The sequence below is a fragment of the Acipenser ruthenus genome, chromosome 29 (genome assembly GCF_902713425.1).
Source record: "Acipenser ruthenus chromosome 29, fAciRut3.2 maternal haplotype, whole genome shotgun sequence".
Taxonomy (NCBI): Eukaryota; Metazoa; Chordata; class Actinopteri; order Acipenseriformes; family Acipenseridae; genus Acipenser; species Acipenser ruthenus.
In genome coordinates, this window is record NC_081217.1 from 20,657,312 (window position 1) to 20,680,558 (window position 23,247).

The 23,247-nt window shown below is 44.2% G+C and overlaps 1 protein-coding gene across 5 annotated transcripts; it reads right to left on the reverse strand.

Annotated features, from left to right (window-relative positions):
• Positions 1-170: 170 nt before the first annotated feature.
• LOC117431940 (F-actin-monooxygenase mical1-like) lies at positions 171-22,612 on the reverse strand. 5 transcript variants are annotated; one of them, XM_059004180.1, is made up of 28 exons: positions 22,307-22,608; positions 20,535-20,845; positions 19,040-19,175; positions 18,884-18,915; positions 15,315-15,594; positions 14,745-14,952; positions 14,260-14,379; positions 13,888-13,989; positions 13,335-13,490; positions 12,945-13,045; positions 11,937-12,194; positions 11,276-11,391; positions 10,792-10,918; positions 10,301-10,388; positions 9,409-9,556; positions 8,885-9,081; positions 8,482-8,588; positions 8,112-8,171; positions 7,805-7,918; positions 7,368-7,542; positions 5,526-5,605; positions 4,145-5,114; positions 3,906-4,024; positions 3,355-3,468; positions 2,679-2,772; positions 2,014-2,107; positions 1,569-1,642; positions 171-1,360 (listed from the first exon to the last, which is right to left on the reverse strand). In XM_059004180.1, exons 5-28 carry the CDS (start codon positions 15,570-15,572, stop codon positions 1,167-1,169), a joined length of 4,074 nt encoding a protein of 1,357 aa, XP_058860163.1. In that variant the 5' UTR covers positions 15,573-15,594; positions 18,884-18,915; positions 19,040-19,175; positions 20,535-20,845; positions 22,307-22,608; the 3' UTR covers positions 171-1,166. The 5 variants fall into 5 exon arrangements, 4 of the variants coding, with proteins under 4 accessions (XP_058860163.1, XP_058860161.1, XP_058860162.1 ...); XM_059004178.1 differs by lacking the exon at positions 18,884-18,915; XM_059004179.1 differs by lacking the exons at positions 18,884-18,915; positions 19,040-19,175.
• Positions 22,613-23,247: the final 635 nt, after the last annotated feature.

The window sequence follows — 23,247 nt, forward strand, 5'->3', positions numbered from 1 at the left end:
CACGTTTTTTGAGTACGGCTTTATGCAGTAGTATACAATTTGGAAGGAACGCAGCCCCGAGGGAAAGGGAGGGCAGGGTTTGCAATGCCTGTCTAATCTAGTATAGCAGTGGAACGTAATCACATACCTCAAGGTATAGAAAAAAAAAAAAATACACATGGGCACGCCCATAGGCTTTAATATTTATTTTAGATTCTCATTAACAAAAATACAAAAAAGAATGTATACATAAAACACTTCTATATTTAAATAACAGACAGACTACTGAACAGTCATTCACCTACAAGTTTCAAACTTCTTGAATCCTGACAATATAAAAAGTATATGTATGCGCACAATAGCACCACCTACTGGTGGCTTCTGAAGTGCAGACTACTGTGCTGTTTTGTATTCAATGCAGGGATGAATATCTCTGGTCCAGTTTACAATTCCAGGAATGTAACTTGCAGCTATGATTTGTTTAAAAGAAAATTTTATATATATATATATATATATATATATATATATATAATGTGAGTTATAGCAAAAAAAATATTTCTGCTACAGAAAATGCATTCCTTCGATCATTCATGTGCAGACTGCAAAACAGAAATGTCAAAAGGAAACTGCAATATGGCAGGTTTTTTTTATTTTTTATTTATACTGATAATATTTTACAGCTAGAGCCGATATTTTCAAAACAAACTTTCGGTACAAGGGGACAAACAGCTGGAATCCAGTATGTTTGAAACAGAAACATGGACTGTGCAGCATGGGTCTCTTCTGTTCCATTGTCACCACCCTCCTCTTGTTGGTAGATTGGATTCCAGCCCAGACTCTCCCTGCACCCAGTCCCTGCTTATGTACATGGTCTGATGTCTTAGCTGAACACCCAGTGCACAGCAGTGTGCCGTTCAGTGCGTACTGCTCTGGTGATCCCTGCATTACTCCAATTTAACCTGGGATCCTATACAGCCAGCTGGTCATTGTGTAGTCAAATGGGTTCCAGCGTTAACAGCTAATAGCTGGTCAGTGTGAACTGGACTTGTGTTAAAACAGTGGTTTCCTGGGCTTTGGCACAGACAGTCTTTGCTTGTTGCCTTGGTGTTCTGCCCAGTGGATCAGATAGGTTTCCTGTAGGTGGTCGTGTATAGCTGGTGGATGTGTGTGTTTGACTGCTGCTCCCGTTATTCCCAGTGGACCTGCCTCCCCACTGTTTTTGGTCTCTTGGGCTCCAGCACGGGTAGTCCGTGGTCATTGATCTCCTTGAGTCTCTGGTCCTCCAAAAACACGACCAGCGAGTCCCTCATGTCCACAACCTCCAGCAATTCCAGCAGCACCCTCTCCTCCTCCGCCTGGTGCTGGGCTGTCTTCATCGAGTCTGAAACGGAAGAAACAGGGACCGAGATAGAGCAGTCTGGTCAACAGCAACAGCACGACAGACCACCATTTCTTATGCTAGTATTGTGCTTTTTTGTATCAGGGTTTTATTTTATTTCTATACTGCAGGTGCATGTCTAATTCTCTGTTTACTTACTACAACAGTAGTTAACTGACCCGACTCTTCCTCCCCCTCCCTGCTCCTTTACCTTCCATGTCGATGTACTTCCGATACTCCTGTTCCAGTCTGCTCTGCTTGTCCTCCAGCTCCAGGTGACGGGACCTGTGGAGGAAGCACAGGGAGTGTGCAGGAATGATAAGCACACCTTCTCTCATCTCCTTCCATTAAGCAATTCTATTTGTCAACTTGTTGGCCCAGAATGCCCTGACTCCATTTCAAAAAGACTATCATCAGCATGGAGCCCACCCTCTGTTGAATGTATTTCGAACATGGAAGTTAAATCAGCTGAGACATCAGGACAGCTGAATCCAGCTGAACGCCTGGATAAGAACGCCTAACGCAGGATCAAGACAAAAGAAATATAGAATCCCTGACAGTTGCGTGGTGTTCTATTGCCTTTAGAACACGTCAAAAATCTAAGACGTCTCCACTTTCAACCAGCTGTGTAAAGAAGTTCTGAAGAGAGGACTTACGCGACCATGAGGTCCGACTCCTCCGACATCAGGTCATTCTTCTCGTGGACCAGCTGGATCCAATTTTGAATGAGCAGTGGGGAGTTGTCTGACTCTGCACACAGGAGGGGAGAAGCTGGTTAAACCCTGCCCTGAACTCTTACTAGGCTTACCTGGAATTCAACAGCTGTTAGCAACTGCTGCTGTGATGTCCAGGATCCCACACAAGACCTTGTCAAGATAGCAGCCCACAAATCTACATTGCCCTCAAAGGAGTTAACTTGGTATGGGTATTAAATACCCAAGCTCGCGTGACTAATGTATTCCTCATGTTGTTCTGGAAGTTTAAAGGACCAGTGTTGCCTCAATACGGCTCTCAGAATCATGTTGGATGTCCAAGTACATCGGGTACACCCGATTGTAACTTTTAATCTGTCCCCCTACTGGATGTTAGTAAAACATCAGTGAGAAATAGCATGTAGAACAAAGTGGTATTTAGCAGATCCACTAGTGTTGTAGGGGGACTGGTTAATGATTACACCCTGGTGTACCTGATGTACTTAGGATTTGGATGGATTTTCCACAGAGAGTCTAAAGTACTGACGCAAACCATCCTAATATCTTCCAGAATAACGTTGTCTCCCACTCAACTCTCTTGCTATTTGCAGTCCAGCAGTTTCTCTTACCAGCCTCCCTGCGCAGCGCCCTTTCCAGGTCAACCCCCTTCTCCTCCAGCTCTTTGAATTTCACCTCAATCTCCTCCAGGCGCCGCTGTATCGACTGTGAAACACACAAACACGGGGAATGAGGAACAAGCACTTTGTGGAGGAACTGGCTCCATTGGTGTACTCGTGGCACAGATACAGTGTTACAAGAAGTGTTACATGCACAAAAATTGTGTATAAACCTATGGTGCATCTTTCTAGAAAAAAGTAGGCTATGTATTAAACCAGGTAGGGCAACACACCTTACTTTAAATTAGATAGATTTGAAGTCTATGTTCAGGATGGCCAATACAAGAAATGTCTTGTAAAATTCAAACCAGGCAGTCTAAACCTGCACTCTGGTCATGTGGTATTAAAAGCATTGACTACATCAATGAGACTTGTTTCCTTGTGGGTAGACCACATGTAGTAAGACACACCTCTTATTGGTCGGTTACACTCTCACATTATAGGATACACCATTGTTTTGGAAGTCCACCACATCCCTATATAGTGTAAGAAGTGCCCCCCCCCCCCCACACACTGACTTCGTTCTGGTTCTCTCCACCCGAGACTGGGGAGGAGACCTCTTTGGTCTGACCTGTGCTTTGTAGAATCACTTGGGTTACCTGGTATTGAAACCATTGACCAGGCTGACCTGTGCTTTGTAGAAGCGCTGTATTTCACACTGCTTGGCTCTCCTCTCAATGGTTCTCATCTTCAGCAGCTCCAGCTTTTTGGCTTCCTTGGGATCCGAGGGCATGGTCTGAAACTGAGAAAGAGGAGAGGAGAGCATGTTACTTAATTTGGGACACACCAGTTTTTACATAGCATTGCAATCCATTCCAATACTACTTTTATCTCTTAAAGAAAAAAAGACAGGATACCTGGACGCATATTAAAAAGACTGACTTAAACTTCCCTGTGAACCTGGATCATTAGGGTCACCCTACAGTTACTTGGGTTGGTGGACTGTTCATCCATAACATAAAATCCTCAATTCTCACATGTTTCAACAAGTGTCTTATCAATGCAATGAGCTCTATCAGTGTTTCCATTTGGTCAGCAGTCACAGCCAACTATTGGGTCAGAGAACTAGACAGCTGTGCTTCAGGTGTAGGAATCCCCTTTGAGATTCGTCTTTACAGAAACATTGCAATTTCACCTGTGTAAGTGGTAGATTCTTCTTAACATCCTTGCTAAGCTCACCTTCTCATTGAAGAGATCCAAATCAATATCATCATTATCGAAGACTTCTTCGTCATCTTCGTCATCGTCGTCGTCCTCCTCCTCCTCCTCTGATTGTCTGAATTCAGACTCCTGAATATCTGTGGGTTAAACAAATGTGGGTTGTATTCAATCTCATTTGATTCAATTTTACTTGGAACCAGAATCCAGGTATTTAAACAGAGCAGCATGTAAAATGAGCCTCAGAACCACTTCCTCACCTACGTTTTTCAGTCCCCTCCCGAGTCGAGGAGACGAGAGATTCCAGGGTGAGAACTTGGACTTTGGCTTGCTAGCAGGCTGAGCTGGGGGATGCGTGGTGGGGTCCTTTCTCCTGAAGGACCTCCTGTTATTCTGCACCCTGATGCTACCTCCTGGCCCTCCCCAAGACGACTCACTGTCTGCCTGCCCATCTGGGTTCAGCAAAGCTGATGTCTCCTCGGGTTGCTCCACCTCAGGCGGAGGTTTTTGTCGATTTCTAGTGTCTTGGTCCAAGTCGGAGTCGGAATCGAGGCTAAGCCTGATAAGTTTTTGTTTCTCACTTTCTGACAGCATCAGTTTCTTTAGCGGGAACTTCTTCTGGCAGTCTCCGTTTTCTGAGTCTTTAGGAAGAGCGATCATTATGGAAACTGGGCTTTCAGAAGGAGAAGGTCCCGTGGTACTTGGATCTTCAGTCTGAACAACAACAGTAGTTCCATTTGTGGTCAGTTGGTCTCCGAAGCCCTGGTTGCCATCACTGGATTCTTCTGTACTCGACACAGTCTTCTTCTCCTCCAATGCCCCCACATCTCGTTCCTCACTCTGGTCTACAGTCACAGTGGGTGCAGGGCTTCTTTTATTGGCCCGTGGCTTTGGTGTCGGTTTAGATCTTGGAGGAGCACCAGAATCAAGGTTGTCTTTCCAGAAGGTTGTATCTCCATCCACCGAGTCTAGATCTTCAGAGCTAAAGACCACAAGGGGAATGTTTGGTTTGAAGCGGGATGTCCGCACAGCTGGCACAGGGCATTCACTGGGGTTACAATCATCCCTCAAGCGTTGTTCTGAAGAATCCAGCGTTGGCTTAACTGAGACTGAAACAGGACCGCATGGCTCTTGCATGGACCTGTCTTCTACCAGAGTAGCATGCTGTTCAACAGAAAGTGGGCTGATAGCAGGTGGATGATCTTCAGCAGGCAAGTTTGAAGAGGGGTCCTAGCAATGGAGAGGGGTGTTATAAAAGTATCCAGTAATTAGTGTGAATTGTGATGAGTTAATTGTTGATATTACCATTTCTGTATTGGACTGGTATAAATCTGTGGTTCTCAAAGCTGTGTCCATTTTATTTAACATTTTGGATGTTGTTAGGTAAAATGTCAAGAGATAACAAATAAACATGTAAACTAATGAGAAGTACAGGAATGTGTCCCTGGCCAAAAACCTTTGAGGAACACTGGTATAAAACTATACCAGAATAAAAGTTAAAAACAGCTTCTTAGCAACTTTCCACCTGGGATATTCAACACAAATTCAAACATCATTCTACTCTTCTCATGAGACTATGCAACATTAGCAAGGTGCATTAAAGCACATTAAAAATAAAAGTTCAATGTGAATTTGTAATACCGGATTTACTAAAGCCTCTGGTGTCTTTCCCTGGATGCCTTCAGCCTGCCAGTCCGAATGAATCAGACAGAAGAACTGGCCTGTTGAAACACGAAAGAAACATTAAAACAGTGTGGACAGACAACAAGGAATCAGGGTTATAGTATAAAAATTCCTACGCAGTAGCAATCAAGTTATATTGTCTGTATCAGTTATACAAAGGAAGGATAATTATTACGCTAACCATTTTAATACCTGATATCGGCATAGTGTGCAGTAAATCAAAAAATTTAATTGTTACATAACACCGTGTAACAATTTTTTTATTTTTTTTGGTTCCTGGGTAGTAAGTGTTATTTCCTAATTGCTTATGCCTCAAAAGTATAGAAAATGGCTATTATTCCCCACAAACTTTGCTTTTGTGACCAGGACAGTGATATTTTGAAATTTACTTATTTTCCAGAACATTCCAGATAGATTCAGTGCTGAGTAAACTTGGAGTAACTTCTAGAACTTTCTAGAACTTTCCAGTAATATAAATAGTAGTATAAATACAGGGGCCTTAAGCCCACCAGTTCAGTTTAGTTCCAGCTGCCTAAGTGGATACATATCTGCATTTTTCTGAGATGGCATCAAGAGGCTGCAATGGTGGCATTCCTGATGGGTCTCCAAGGCGGTTTTACCAAGTTTCCTTGCTATCTTTGCCTTTAGGACAGCAGGGACACCAATGCGCACTACCACAGGCAGGACTGGCCACAGCGGACCGAGTTCTCTGTGGGGAGGAACAACGTCAAGTGGGAGCCACTGGTGGACCCCCAGAAGGTCCTGATGCCACCACTGCACATCAAATTGGGCCTTATGAAACAATTTGTCAGAGCTCTAGATAAGGAGTCGGCAGCCTTCAAGTACCTTCAAGACTTCTTCCCTAAGCTGTCTGAGGCAAAGGTCAAAGCCGGTGTCTTCGTCAGACCACAGATAAAGAAGATCCTGGAGTGCAATTAATTCCCTAAGAAGCTCACTAGTAAGGAGAAAGTGGCTTGGAACAGCTTTGTCGCAGTGGTTCGGGGCTTCCTGAGCAATCACAAGGCCAAAAACTATGTGGAGCTGGTTGAGACTCTAGTGAAGAACTACGGCACAATGGGCTGTAGGATGTCCCTCAAAGTCCATATCCTTGATGCTCATCTTGATAAATTCAAGGAGAACATGGGAGCATACTTGGAGGAGCAAGGCGAGCGCTTCCACCAGGATATACTGGACTTTGAACGCCGCTACCAAGGACAGTATAACGAGAACATGATGGGAGACTACATTTGGGGGCTGATTTGTGAAAGTGATTTACAGTATAATCGTAAATCTCGAAAAACTACTCACTTCTAAATCTTTTGTAGTCATTTTTGTATTACTTTAGTATAAATACATGTTAATTTGGATTCATATGTTGTTTTCTGACTTTATGTGAACAAAAGGACACAAATTCGCCCATTTTCTCATTGGAAATAGGTAAATTTCAAAATATCACTGTCTGGTCACAAAAGCAGTTTGTGGGGAATAATAGCCATTTTCTATACTTTTGCGGCATAAGCAATTAGGAAATAACACTTACTACCCAGGAACAAAAACTGTTTTACATAGTGTAATCTGGCACATTTCCTCTACTGTCATTCCTGAAATCCCTCATTTTGGCATATCCCTGGAACACCCTCAAATGTGGAGCACAGTGTGCAGCAGACTGCATTACTGTATCCTTTAAATCTGGACTGAAGAACCCAGCGCTGTGTCAATCCATCGGAGTAAAAAGGCTTGCACACAGAGCCATCTCTACAGCCCTGAGTCTGGTTCCATCTCCACGCTCCCTGGACTGACCTCTCTTGCTGTCGAAAGCGTAGCTGCCCACTCGCAGGGTGGCTCTGCACTGCTGGCACTTGAAGCAGCTTCGGTGGAAGAACTTGCCCTCAGTGCTGACCCTCTCCAGCACGTAGACGCGCCGCCCGCAGAAATAACACACGTCACTGCCACCAGGACTTCCCAGAGGAGCCAGCTGCAGGGACAGAGGATTACAATGGAGCATGGTGACAAAGGGTGGATCATTTATGCTGCCAAATGGTGGGGTTCGGAGTGAACCGGAGGGGAATCAGATGGGAGACTTTGCTAAAATTGCTCAATGTTAGAGAAGTGAAAAGTGAGATTTCTTATTTGATAAAAAAAAGGTATAGAAGCCCCTTTTACTGCTAATATTGCTCCTGTGATTGTGTCTAGTTTCCTTGTAGTAAACGTGGCCATGCACTTTTGGATTCACTCACCTGATCATTACGCTGGGTCGATGACTCCACCTCAATACTCTGGGTGTTAAAGACTTCCGCAGGCTGGGTTGCAGGTGTGTGCTTTACCTCTGTCCCTGCAGACTCTACAGCCAACTGCAACAAAAGTTATAAAAGCGACAGACGGAACATTGTGACTGAATTTGCAGGGAATGAAGCCCACTTGTGCAGGTAATGCCTCATAAATACTTCAAAATAAAAAACTACAAAAATTATAAAAAACATGCTGCAGAAAGAAGCTAAGGGGTGCAAAAGGAATGCATTGTTATTGCTGTGTGAAAACACTCACAGCTACATCTTTATCTTCCTTCTTTGTCCTCTTTTCTTCACGTTTAGCTGTGAGTTTCTTCTGTGTAAAAAAAAAACAGAACAAGTACATTGGACACCCTTCATCATACACGATACATCTTATTCCTCCCTCTATTGTTGTTTACCCGTCTCCTGGCTCCGATTCCGAGAGGCGGTCCTGTATTTGAGACTTTCCTTCATCATACAACGAGTGCATCAAATTCAAATTTCAGACTGATTTAACCAGGATAGAACCCTTGAGCTACACGTCTCATTTTTCAAGGGAGTCCTGGCATCAGGTTTATGAGAAAGCCTTGAACATGCACAATGGTTCTCTTTGACATGGTGAAGTAGTTGGGTTGGTTTTCTACCTTCTGTCTCTGCAGCGAGTTGTGTTTGAGTTTGCTCAGGAAGACGATGGCAGACTTGGCGCTCGATAGACTCAAAGGCTTGCTGCTGCAGACCACATCCTCGGGCTCTGCAACACAAAGGAATATGCAGCCACATCACACCTTGGCCTGCCTCCATAACCAGGGGCATGCGCTCTTTAACGAAACACCCAGAGTCAGCTCCATACTGGGGTACTGATTGAGTACTAGCCCAGAAAATATAATATGTCCCGATATTGCTGTTCTACTGAAAACGAAACAGGAAATGTGCTTTAGGGTAATAGGTACAGTTCTTATGGTAGTTCTTATCCGAAATGCGTAGCGAGAAGACAATGTTCTGAAATTTGCTTTTTTGATTGAGACCGTGATTTATAATAGTCATTACCTGCAGGTGGCGCCACTTCGCGGAAGATCTGGTAGAACTGGGTCAGGTAGAGCAGCATGGCTAGTCTGTCTGGCTGGCTCTGGGCTGCCATGTCGTTGCCCGCCATGATGGGAGTGATGCCAAACTCACGCTCGGCCACGTCGAACGCTGTCTGGTTGTTGCGGGCTGCAGCATCCTTGTCCAGGGAGGAAAAGTCACTGAAACAGAGAGGAGCATTCAGCCGGCCGCTGGACAAGCAGGAATAACTAGCAACAAAGCAACTCGCGCCCAGTGAGCGTATTTAAAAGAATTTAAAACACATTACGAAGCACCCATACCATGAAATAATAGGTCAATGTGACCAAAACATCAATGTAATGAAAAAGTAAACATAAAATCAAAAGAACAATGATTATGGGGGCAGGTCTTAATGCATTTAACTTTTTTCAAGGTATATTTTCAGCATGACATTCATTGATCCCTCCTAGACTGTTGCCAGCTTATTTAACAACAGGAAGGTTTCATGAATAACCGTGAGCACTCACATGAGGTTGGGTCTGAAGTGGTGAATGAGGGCACACAGAGCCAGCCCGCTCTTCCAGGAGTGAGTCAGGTCAGTCACCTTCACGTTTCTGTACCCTGCTGTGTGCTGCTGGCACCAGCTGAGGAGCTCCTCACACCCTCCCAAGGAATCTGGAAGGAGAATGACAGCATGACTGACATCCCAGCACCACGCACCCTGCCATACTGCAGCGGCACTCATCTGCGTGTCTCCCAGTCCAAGACCTCGTCCCAACCATGTCCTTAAATATTAAATTGAGCAGTCCAGAACCTGGTTTAGATAAACCTGGTCAGTTTTATTAAAAATAGAGGAATCAATGATTGAATGAGGTCACAGAATGAGACAAACCCACCAGAGGACCCCCGTCGTACTATTATATTATTAATATTTGTTTATTTAGCAGACGCCTTTATCCAAAGCGACTTACAGAGACTAGGGTGTGTGAACTATGCATCAGCTGCAGAGTCACTTACAATTACGTCTCACCCGAAAGACGGAGCACAAGGAGGTTAAGTGACATGCTCAGGGTCACACAATGAGTCAGTGGCTGAGGTGGGATTTGAACCGGGGACCTCCTGGTTACAAGCTCTTTTCTTTAGCCACTGGACCACACAGCCTTCTATAATGAATCTGGCATTGTACTGCAGGAACGATGCCAGATTCAATCTCCATGTACAATGTCTAATCCTTTGATGAATAGGGGCATCATTGCTTGCTCTTTGAAAGCATTTTTTTTCCCAAGGAGGAAAACCTGTTTCTCCAACTGCTCACAAAACTATATGTTTGGATTTGGTATGGATAGGTTTTGTGCAGTCGTTGGTTTTGGACTCCTGGCATCGCAGTTTTAATGTTAAAAGCTGTGTGAGGGGCCTCACCCTGTCGGGAGGGGAGGGGTTTCTCTTTCTGCTTCTTGCTCTCCCTGCGCACGTCCAAGCTGTCCTCCACGTCGTACAGGTGACGCACCTGCAAGAGAAGGGGTCGGCACAAACCGCACGGTCAGAGCCATTTGGAAGAATAGCGACAGCTGTTACTTTGGTTATGCTATGAATTTAGCATAACATTTCGGGACAGACATCTGCCTGGTTGGGTAATGGTCCATTTCAAAGCAGTCAGAGGGAGGGTAGAAAGTTAGAGAAGACTGGTGTTTAAACACCATCTGTTACTAAGTTTGAATGGACTGGACCAATGTTCTGCTCATCGCTTGGTAAAAGTTGAACCCTGTGCTGCCCAGTGTGCAATATATCTGACATTGAGAAAATAGGCATTAAATAGGTATGGGAACATACCCAGGGCAGTAAAGGGTTAGCACGTGTTTAACAAGCTGTACTGCAGGCCCTGATATTTAGACAGACAGAGCGATCTTTACCTGGTGAGGTTTGATGGACCCCAAGTTGATGTTTGGATAGCGTGTGGATGGGTCTATGCTGTAAGCACTGTAGTTTTTGCTGGTGTTGACTGGGGTGGTCTGAGACAGGAGCTGATAGATACTTTCCCTGGAGAGAAGAAAAGAAAAAGAGGGTCATTCGAGAGGGCTCCATTCGGACTTCATATGATGCTTAAACTGCATGGGCTTGAGAAGAGGTTCCAGGGTTCCATAAAAAAGAAGAGCGGTGTAAACCATGCGCCACAATGTGAGTGTCTGAACGGGTTGGGGGGGAAAATAAAAATGACAAACAAAAACATATTACAGCTTGAGCTTGATTGATCCAGGAGACAGATATGCAAAGGATCATGAAATGATTTCAACTCTAAGCTAAACTATGTTTATGAATGAAATTAGATTATTATTTGTGGCCGTCCTGGGTGCATTGTGACACCAGCCCCTGTGCAGAAGTTTATGGACCTCGTACCGTTCGGCCATGACGTCCAGGGGGGAGGCTCCCTGACCCCACCGCCGCACCATCCAGGCCGCATCGAAGGCACCCAGAAATCCCCGAGCAATCCCTGTCCCCAAGGGCCAGAAGGGCTGAGACAGAGAGACAGAGATAGACCGGGGAGAGAGATGAAGAGTGTTAACATGCCACCAGCGGAGAGAGAGAGAGAGAGAGAGAGAGAGAGAGAGAGAGAGAGAAAGAGAGAGAGAGAAAGAGAGAGAGAGAAGAGGGGTAATGACAGGCAAGCTGGTTTATGTCAATCCAGGCCAGAAGTATAGACAGTCCAGAGACAGGTTGTGGGTACAAACACACAACATGTGTTTATTTTAGTTGTCAAACACTTCAGACCATGTACATAGCCAGTAACGGTAACATTTAGTATAGCTGCATCTTTTATGAGTGTTTGAGTACTTTGACAAAAAAATGGATGTAGATCATTTTCGCTGTGTTTTTAGGACAGAGAAGGTGGGTACATCGTAAGGAACGTGGTCACTTACATGAAATGAAAATTTAAAAAGTTAGGGAGGGTGGTAAGCAGGCTATTTCAATATCTGATGTTTTTCACCTCTTATTTACTGCAGATGGCAGACTATAAGGGACCATTCTAAGTGACAGATTGTATTTCCTACAGCCGTACCTCCACCAGGCAGTCTCCGACCAGCCCCACCAGCAGCCTCTTGCCGTGTCTCTCCCTCACCAGCGAGGCGGCCTCGGCGCGGTACATACAGGTGAAGTCGAACATGGCCACGTCGGGCTGCTTGTTGTGGTTCAGCGCGAACTCCAGCCCCGGGAGCTGCCTGGCTGTGGAGAATTGCGCAGCCTCGTAGGCATACCGGCGCAGAGCCTCAGAGTCCACATTCTGAGGGGAGAGGAGCTTCTCTGCGTCTCCGTGGTCCTGCAGCCAGCGGGGAGGGGGAGAGAGAGGAGGGTGGGGGGGTCATTGGAGTCTTTTAGGGTCTGTAGTACTGTGGCGGAGTGTCCCGCCCCTATTATTATTATTTGTATTATTGTTTGCAGCGCGGATAACAGCACCGCGTATTTCTTACTATTTATAATTTAAAACCTCGTGAGGATGCATGACTGATCAGCTACTGATTATTTAACTAGCTGACAGTCATGCATCCTTACCAAACGCGTGCAGACTGTGGCCGAGGGGTAATAAGATAATTGACAGCTAGTTAACCCCTCGGCCAGAGTATAAGAACCTGCAGCTGCCTGTGCTGCGGGGTGGAGTGTACAGAGGAGAGTACGGGGAGTGAGCGAGAGGGAGGAAAAATAACAACATTTAAAAAAACGACTGCTAAACAGTCTTTGTTTATTCGTTTGGCCCTCGTGCCCTTTGGTTTCTGTTTTGTTTGTTTAAATCTTTTGTTTTGTTTATTAATAAATTCAGCTGAGTGCCATAGCATTCAGCTTCACCCGCCCATCCATTGTTTTGGTTTCAGTTACTTCCCGGTCCGTGACGTCACCACACCTCACCACTGCGAGCCAGCCTGTCACAAGTACAGTGCAGGGTCGGGGTCAGTTCCTGTTTTTCAATTCCAATTCCACTTCCTTTAAAATCAATTCCCATTTCCTTTGTAGGAACTGGAATTGGAATAGATATTTTAGGAGAGCAGTAACTGCTTGAAGAGCCAACCCCTACCTGTTTAATTACCCCATTCTTCAGCAGGCTCTTTTTTTTCGCGGTCATGACAAAGTAATGGGTGTCGTCCTTGTAGTACACAATGTTCTCCAGGTCAATGCCTGTGTTAAATGGACAAGCGTTAGAACTAGTGCAGCATAAGACGATTGTCAGATTTGTTGAATACTGCATTGGCTAGTGCTTTTTTATTCAGATAACTTGAAATGCAAAATCCTCATTGAATCCTATCATTTTCAGTGCTTAGAAAGCTAGATCTTAACATGCCTAGATTCCATTCTGAAATACTATGGGGCACACACTATATGTGCAGGGAGTGGGAATGTGTTTGTCACAGCTGCCACAGAGTGTGTTAAGATTTAGGAGAGGCTTCGGTGGTCAAATCGGCCGGACCTGTCTCATCGTGGAGGCTCTGGAAGAACTTCTGGTTGTAGATCCTGGCCACGCCGCTGATCTCAGACACTCTTCCCTCTTCGGCCGTGTGCCGATTGATGAAGTTTGCCGTGATTCCGATAGCCAGCTTCCCTCGCAGTTCCTTCCTCTTGAATCCTGGAGGAGAGAACGCAACACGAATGAGACACTGGGAAGGGAGCGAGCCCCAGACCAAGCACGCAAAAAACTGCAGAGGACAGGAAACCTGCAAAGCATCTACTGCACCAAGCTTGGTCCAGATTAGTGTTTTAATGGGTATCAGATCCTACTAATGTTGCTGTATATTAATCCCACTACTGTTATCCCTCAAGGGTGACTTCTTGATCCCTTTTAAACATCACTAAATACTATACAGAGTGGAAAGAGGACTGGGATATCCCCTGTGGTTTAGACCCTGGTATGTATTAACTGCTGTCCAGTGATTATTGATTATTGGAAATCCAAGGGGACAGGCTTCAGAATGAAGCATGGGGGGAAAGCAAAAGTCGAGAAAAGAACCCCAGTCAGACGTTACCTTCTGGTACGAATCGGCCTCCACCCGCTGATAGAAGAACGTCAAAGTGATATTCCCCGGCTGGGTGAGACTCGGGGAGCAAATTTGCTCTCCAGCCTGACTCTGAGGAAAGGGAAGAGAGAGGGAACAACATGACTCATCAAGGCTGGATGCCCCTCACTTGCACTGAACAGTGAAGGTGTAAATATACAGAAGTTTCAGGTTTGAGACTGAAATATAGGGATACTAGTTGGGCGTGAGAAAAGGAAAGAGAAAGGCAGATTCAACTGAACATCTCAAAGTTAAATACTTAAGCAGCGGCACTCAGAAGCATAAATGACAATAATAATAATAAATGTGGTTAATATTTAGCAAGAAGACAGTGCCTCTTACCTGCTGTCCCCTGGGTGTCCTGGGTCGGCTCAATGAGCCCCTTGTAGTCCACGCCTGTGTGGACCTCCACCCCAAGGATCAGGGCCACCTTGAGCAGTATGAGCTGCAACTGCCGAATACCTGCCGAGATCACGCACACTGTGACAGTTGCAGTTGCTGCGTGGACAGTACTTTGATGTGTGAGATGAGGGTGGCGACTCTAGAAGGTGCTTACCTAACACCCCATAGAGTCCTTGATCATTAGATTGAATGTTCTGCCAAATCGGTTTACATTTCACAAGCCTTTAGAAAAGCATTTTGGTCCGTTATAAAACAAGAAGTCTATCAGTTCATAGCTGGGTCAAGCTTTTTACTCTTGCCACGCAACACACCCGCCTAGCGGCCGAGAAGAATTCTTACAGGGAAACAGTTCAAGGATCAGCCAATGCCACACACAGATAACGAACATGAACGAAGCACAAGGAGTTCGGGTGTTTGGAACTTACTGATGTGGTCGAGGGTTCCGCAGCAGAACTTGCCGTGGAACTTCTTGGCTGCCAGGTTCCGCAGGTCAGTGATCGTGTACGGCCAGAGGTGCAGGACATTGTTTCGGGAGAAGGTGTCCCGCCTCTCAATCAGGACCACCTGCGCTCCCAGGAAGGCCAGTTCGATCGCCGTGCGCAGTCCACATGGCCCGGCTCCCAGCACTAAACACTAAGCACACACCCACAGTCACGCACCAAGTCTAAAGTGTCTTCCTTGCACATATTAGCTTCATCAACAGTATAGTTAAGATTGTTTCTTAGACCTTACATTTTTTTAAAAAGTTGCAGAAGTGTATAACGGAGAACAAATACGATAATTAAAGTTTAGATGAGGCTCATGGGAACCTTCCAGACCCACAGAACTTTTGTGATTCTCCAATACAAATGAGAAGTTAACCATGCTACTTTCTTACAGTATTTGTTCAGTATGCTACATTCCTATGGTTTTCCCAGTGCATCTACAGTGCTTTATATCAAACATAAACCAGTGAGCCACAGAGACAGTGAAAGGTATATAGTACAGTCCCGGACCTTGTTGTTAGCACAGGCCTCTCCTTGTATATAGTCGGGGTGAGCAGCTCTCTTGTCCAGTTTGGTCCACAGCGTCTTGGCCTTCCAGTAGTTGAGGCGCTCCTTCAGCTTCGTGTAGAAATGCCTGTAGTCATGCGGGTCCACCTCCAGGTGGAGGCAGAGCTCCGCGAAGGTCTGCAGGACATCCTTGCAGCTCTGCGCCTCAACGAAGCGGTCAAAAAGGGCGTGGGAGTTGTTTGGTGGCTCTGAGGGGCCCATCGCTTCTCAGCAGCACAGATCTCTGCACAGAAAACAGGACAGCAGTCAGAATGCTCTCATGTAGGACGCTGTGCTTATTCAAATGTTTACTCTTCCACTTGGATTAACCTCTCGAAATACTTGTCTTTCCAGTTGGGCTTCCAAAGAGTTGGGAATGAAATTGATATGGGCAGCACCGCCTGTATCAAAACCCTAAAACAAACAAACAAACAAACAAACAAAATATACACAAACACACACCAGGATTTCAAAAGCACTTGCAAAACTGGAGTTTTGCAACAATTTTTACCAACATTTAATAAAAAAAAATGCCCTTTAAAATAAAGGAAGTCCACCACAAATTGCAACAAGGTTGTATCAATGATCTGCCAGGATGGGAAGACAAAAAGACCCAATATTGCAAAATTAACAAAGAAGTCCTTTAAGAAATTCATCCTCACACAGTCAAATCAGTGCAGTAAAATATATCAAGAAGCCTCTTGATATATTTTTTCTTGCATAGGCTTCCAGACTAACTTGATCAGAACTGCGTTTGATGATGAAGCCTCGCAATGCTATTTGTATAGCTGACCACAACCTCACGCTTTTCTAAATCATGGTTTTATTCATTGTTGTATTAATACAGTAGAACACGCAACTCACATGGGAAAAAAAACACAAACCCCCCCTCCAAATGAAACAAATACAAACCTGCTTAAATTACTGCATTCTCACTACTGTTTTGCAATAATGTTTTTAATCCAAAACAGTTATGAAAGAGCGAGCAAGCCTGTCTCAATATGTTTTTGAGATAGAGAGAGACGCATGTTGAGGCAGGCAATTCTCACAGAGTAGCATTTTGAGGGGGATGAGATTCCTAAACACAGGGCCTGCAGAAGAAAATAGTTCTGTCTTGGGATTCTGCAGACCTCCAGAGGCAGAACTGTAGAAGCCGAACGCAATAACGTGCAGGGTCATCACAGCTCACCTGGACCAAATTTTGGGGAGGTGTGTCCTTCATGTGTGGTTGATGATACACAAAGCACATGAGACAAGGGTTCCAGGGCAGGGGTCGAGTGCACGCAAAAGAGCCGAAGGTGGGAAAAAATGACCAACGCAAACTCCTGTTAATAGAAGTATTCCTATTTGTTCCTATTTGTTCCTCGAGATCAGAAAACTTTTCCATAATATCATCTTAAACCACAGAGCTTTTTGTTGTCGTGCTCCTCATTTGTGGAACTCTATTCCGGTTGGCATTAAGCAGGTTGAAACATTGGATTGAAGTCTAAATTGAAAAGTGTTTTTTGATCATGCTTTTATATAATTGGTTGTAGCTGGAGTGTGTTGTACACATGAGCTCTCTTGCTTTATTTTGAATTTTGTACAAAGCTCTGGGATGCCATGGCGTGAAGGGCGCTACATAAAAAAAAAAAATATTGTAAGACATTAAAGCAAGGGTTCAAGCAACACCCTTTGGTCCACTTGAGTTGGGTTGACCCTGTGATCAAAAGGATTAGGAGCAGAGGAACAGTGATGATGGAGATTTTTTTTTTTACAGTAACAGACCTAAGACTGTCAACCACCAATTTGAATACACAAAGTAGAAAGTTTTCACTGCCAAGCAAAACCAACTCAATTATGTTAATGTTTCAGCTTTCACCAGAACCTGGACTAATGTGAACATTTACAATGACTCTAGCTTTGTGTGAAAGCTCACCCCTGAAACACTCTCAGACAGGGTTACTGACGAGGTTTAAAGACATGTACGTGTGAAGCTGTCAGGTCATGCTGTGGTATTAACCCCAGCTGCGTTTCTGATTACAAACCCCGTCCCCTCTGCAAACTCATTGCACTGCAGTATGTTACCAAATAAAACATGACTATGAATATTATATTGCACTCTGCAAGCCAGGCTGCAGCTCAGCATGGTAGGAGAGGCATTGAAACGTGGCAGTCTGAAGCAGACCAGAGAAAGGAACATGCAACAGGGATGTAAAATGTGTGAACCTAAAGTCTGTCTGACCTTGCATATCACACAGCAGCTCACCAATGTGTACACATGCAGTATAAATCACATGCTCTGGTTTGCCTCCACCCTTGTGTTCTCTCTCACCTGTAAACACCTGGAACTGTGCCAACGGCCATCAGGTACACAGGTCCGAGTTCAGAGTCCATGCATGGGTCTGCACTGCCTCTAACCTGCGCTGCCTTTAAAAAACCAAGCAGTGCCATCGTACTGCAAGTGCAAAGTGTAGGGAAGCATGGTGAAGCACACAGGTAGGCATGGCTGTCCAGGATTTCCACAGCGTGTGAAGGCTACGAGAAACCAAGCTTCTTGTTTAATTATGCCTCATCATTGCTTTTTTATTTTTAAATTGCCCTGCTAAATTGCCAAGATCTTTGTATACAAAAACAAAAAGCATTGCAGAAGCTTCGTGTCAAGATTAGCCACACTGAACTTGTCTGTGGAGCACCGTTCCTGTGTGCTTGTGTACACGTACGCTACAGTGCAAGTAGGAGGAGACTGGGAAGTGTATCGAGTTACCCTTATCTGAATAAATATTGTCCAACAATTGTTACCAAATTCAACTGTTAAGCCGACAGCATTAATACTCAGGAACTACTACACACACATTACTGTATGTTCCATATAATACTGAATATACACACACGTTTTGTACAACAACATCTTCTAGACTTCCACCAAACACATCTTTATAGGAATTGCTGTACCCACAGTGTCATTACAGCAGTATTGGAGGGTAGTTTGTCATGTATCTTCCACACATACAGCTACAGAGCTCCACTAAGCTAACCCCGGTCTAATTGATTCCTTACGGAAGGGCTGTGAACATGCACAGTTCCATCAGATAACCGAGCTCTGTTTACTCTTGCATTTCCTGTTGGTGATGTTTGAGACTATTCATTTTGCATCCGCTGATTCAAAGCCATATATTTTATATCTCTACTGCAGTGTGGTGGATAACCAAAAGCATTTCATTAGAATGTGCAAAAGCATGTTATTATAATAGAACTAGATGTAATAAAATAGAACGGTCTAATAAAATGTGTAACTAAAGCATTTAAAGAATTTCTTTTAAAAATGACTTAAAACACAACAAAAATAGAGAGGCTCGAGAGAGGGCTGTAATAAACCGTTTATAAATAACACCTTTAAGAACAAATTTATAGATGCCTAAGAATTCATTTTTAAATTTAAGTGTCACCTCACCCAGCTCAAAACTTTGTACTGTAAAAACTTGGCAATGCACCTTCAACAACCTCAAGCTTAAAAGCAAACTAACAAAAAAGAAAGAAAACGTTATCTCTACCCCGGCTGTATTCCAGCTGGTGTCCTCCATCACTGCTTTAGTGCACAGAGAAAGAAAATAAAGAAAAGAAAAAAAGACAAAAGAAAGCTGACGTCAACGCGACACAAGACTGGAAAACAAGTCGTTCACACTGACATCTCTCAAACAGAGACTTACCGTCCCAGTTTAACTGCTCAGCACATGCTCTTCCTCGGGTCTTCGGCTGGTGTTCAGAGCTTTCACTGTAGCAGTCGTGACAGACCGCTGTGTTTAAGTGTGAGAGTGTGTGTCTGTGCTGGGCTGGGTCAGGAGACTGTGTGTGTGTGTGAGAGAGAGAGAGAGAGAGAGAGAGAGAGAGAGAGAGAGAGAGAAGACAGGAAATCTACTCAGAAACTAATTATACAAAGAACAGTACCAGGAAATGGCACTTTTGAATATGTGAATACTTGCTGCCCTGTTTAGTTACAACAGCCACAGACTCTCTTCTATTTAGCTTGTCAATACCACTGCTTTTTCAGAGGGTCTGTATTTTAAGACCACAAACTGTGTGTCACTTCTGAAATAGCTGAATGCCGTCATGCTAGGTGACTAAATATCTCCCTCCAGGCCAGGCAGCTGGTTATTACAAAGCATTTGTTTTCAAGCCCGCACCCTTGCTTTGCTGTCACCCATTCGAGTCCTGAATGGAAAGTTGCGTTCATATTAACCAAGCATGCATTCAGTTCCTCAGGTTAGAATCGGCATGAGAAAAGGAAGGATTCTTTGGAAAGGAGCAAGCCTGTGCAAAGGGCTTGGCTCTGCAAATACTGCAGCATGTCTGCAGTATGACATTGCCAAAGAAAATATATAAATACAGGCATTGTTTGCAAGCGTTAACCCTTCATTTTGTGAGCTGGCTGATATTATACAGTAGTAATAATAATAATAATAATAATTCCTCCCCTGCACTCCTCAAGGGGAGTCGCATCGTCTTTATCCCTCGTTTGAGAAAGCCCCAGCGTGCATGTATATTCCGGGACTCATTTATTCCATCAGCTGTCTGTCTTCGTTTAATAATGTCCTCCATACGCCCAGAGCAAAGGGCATTCTGCTAATTCTGTTTAATGGCTTTGTAATTTTCCTTTATATGTGTAATAACCATCACTCATGTTGGGAACTCCCAAGCTAGGGAAATTCTTAGTGGGTTTTTTTTTTTAACAACAACAGTGGCACATTATTTCTACATTTGACAACACAAAGCAGTCAATAAAAAAAAAGGTAAACGACAACCTCTTAAAAGGGGAAGTTGTTTGCACACCCATAACCACAGCCTGTCCAGTTTGTTCACATCTACCAAGTGTTATTTTTAGGACACCAGCTTTTGGATAAACCACAACCCTCTTTCTGTCCTGCATCCAATTACTGGGGGGGCACGTCTTTAAATGAAGCCACAGCTGGAGTTCACAATGTTACGTAAAATTCAAGCAAATACAACTCAATGAAACCACATGAAAGAACAGCAGTGTGGGGTCTGTGTATAAAAAGCTACTTCAGTACTCGGAGTGGTTTGTTCAGTGCATTGATGCTATCATTAGAACAACACACTGCATGTGTCACAATGAGTTCCTCATTGCAATAACGACTTTTGCTTAACCAGCTTCAGCACAGCATAGTAAAGGATGCACATACTCACTTGCTGTCTGGCTTATCCACGTCTGCATCACAGAGGCTACACAGTATTATTCAGAGAGTTACATCCTCCTCCTCAATTGCTGACAAGCAAACCATTGCTCAGCCTAGTAATGGGATGAATAACTTCACACATGTATTTAACCCAGATGAGTGTTAAGCACACATCACAGCTCGTTATTGCAAACTTAACTGCTCAGCACATGCTCTTCCTCGGGTCTTCGGCTGGTGTACAGAGCTTTCACTGTAGCAGTCGTGACAGACCGCTGTGTTTAAGTGTGAGAGTGTGTGTCTGTGCTGGGCTGGGTCAGGAGACTGTGTGAGTGAGAGAGAGAGAGAGAGAGAGAGAGAGAGAGAGAGAGAGAGAGAGAGAGAGAGAGAGAGAGAGAGAGAGAGAGAGAGAGAGAGAGAGAGAGAGAGAGAGAGAGAGAGAGAGAGAGAGAGAGAGAGAGAGAGAGAGAGAGAGAGAGAGAGAGAGAGAGAGAGAGAGAGGGAGAGGGGAGACAGGAAATCTACTCAGAAACTAATTATACAAAGAACAGTACCAGGAAATGGCACTTTTGAATATGTGAATACTTGCTGCCCTGTTTAGTTACAACAGCCACAGACTCTCTTCTATTTAGCTTGTCAATATCACTGAATTTTTCAGAAGGTCTGTATTTTAAGACCACAAACTGCGTGTCACTTCTGGAATAGCTGAATGCCGTCGTGCTAGGTGACTAAATATCCCCATCCAGGCCAGGCAGCTGGTTATTACAAAGCATTTGTTTCCAAGCCCGCACCCTTGCTTTGCTGTCACCCATTCGAGTCCTGAATGGAAAGTTGCGTTCATATTAACCAAGCATGCATTCAGTTCCTCAGGTTAGAATCGGCATGAGAAAAGGAAGGATTCTTTGGAAAGGAGCAAGCCTGTGCAAAGGGCTTGGCTCTGCAAATACTGCAGCATGTCTGCAGTATGACATTGCCAAAGAAAATATATAAATACAGGCATTGTTTGCAAGCGTTAACCCTTCATTTTGTGAGCTGGCTGATATTATACAGTAGTAATAATAATAATAATAATAATTCCTCCCCTGCACTCCTCAAGGGGAGTCGCATCGTCTTTATCCCTCGTTTGAGAAAGCCCCAGCGTGCATGTATAATACAGGACTCATTTATTCCATCAGCTGTCTGTCTTTGTTTAATAATGTCCTCCATACGCCCAGAGCAAAGGCTTTGTAATTTTCCTTTATATGTGTAATAACCATCACTCATGTTGGGAACTCCCAAGCTAGGGAAATTCTTAGTGTTTTTTTTTTTTTTAACAACAACAGTGGCACATTATTTCTACATTTGACAACACAAAGCAGGCAATAAAAAAGGTAAACGACAACCTCTTAAAAGGGGAAGTTGTTTGCACACCCATAACCACAGCCTGTCCAGTTTGTTCACATCTACCAAGTGTTATTTTTAGGACACCAGCTTTTGGATAAACCACAACCCTCTTTCTGTCCTGCATCCAATTACTGGGGGGGCACGTCTTTAAATGAAGCCACAGCTGGAGTTCACAATGTTACATAAAATTCAAGCAAATACAACTCAATGAAACCACATGAAAGAACAGCAGTGTGGGGTCTGTGTATAAAAAGCTACTTCAGTACTCGGAGTGGTTTGCTCAGTGCATTGATGCTATCATTAGAACAACACACTGCATGTGTCACAATGAGTTCCTCATTGCAATAACGACTTTTGCTTAACCAGCTTCAGCACAGCATAGTAAAGGATGCACATACTCACTTGCTGTCTGGCTTATCCACGTCTGCATCACAGAGGCTACACAGTATTACTCAGAGAGTTACATCCTCCTCCTCAACTGCTGACAAGCAAACCATTGCTCAGCCTAGTAATGGGGTGAATAACTTCACACATGTATTTAACCCAGATGAGTGTTAAGCACTCACATCACAGCTCGTTATTGCAAAGAGGAAGGAAACCGTGTTTTCTACAGAGACGCGGTCAGCCCCTGTGCTTGCAGCAGTTTGGAGGAGTGCAGTTTGCTCAGTGGTACTCAGCATCGGTGGTTCTGGCAGGCCACACCCTTATTCCAAGCAGGGCCTTCATTATTTAATTAAATTGTGCAGGGTCATTCATTTCTCAAGGCTGCGGCGAGATCTAAATCCTGGACCGGAATCGACCAGAAGAACATTGTGTGAATGTACTATAGTTCAGGGAGATAGGCAAACTTAGTTTATCCAGTCCAGGTCTTTGTTCCAGCCACATGCTTAATCATTAAATTATAACAACTGATCATTTAACTAGGTCCTAAAATGCGTCATCAATTAATTATAGCTATAAAACATGGAGTGGAACAAAACTCCAGGACCGGAGTTCAGGTCCAGTCATGTTCTAATTGTTTAACAGGGATTCTCAAATCCGGTCCGGGGGACCCCCTGTGTCTTCTGGTTTTCATTCCCACTGAGCTCTCAATTACTTAACTAGACCCTTAATTGAACTAAGAACTTGCTTAATTTGACCTTTTTAATTGTTCTCAGCTCCTAAAAAGGTGCAGGGGAAACCCTGCTTGTAGTTAATGAATTCCTCTGGGATCAGAATTGCCCCATTTTACCTGGCTCACCTCCCACTCACCTGACTGCTCAACAGCACGAGATGACTAATGCTGAAACACTGGAAGGGAAGTACCTGATTCTACATTTAAATGTGTCACAGGACTCTGTAAA

Bases quoted from the DNA above. Each gene is read 5' to 3' on its own strand.
- LOC117431940 (XM_059004179.1), bottom strand. From the start codon at position 15,572: ATGGGCCCCTCAGAGCCACCAAACAACTCCCACGCCCTTTTTGACCGC. The intron at 10,389-10,791 runs GTAAAGATCGCT...CTTCTCTTGCAG, and splicing joins GGTCCATCAAACCTCACCAG to GTGCGTCACCTGTACGACGT. The intron at 7,543-7,804 runs GTGAGTGAATCC...CTGTCCCTGCAG, and splicing joins CGACCCAGCGTAATGATCAG to CTGGCTCCTCTGGGAAGTCC.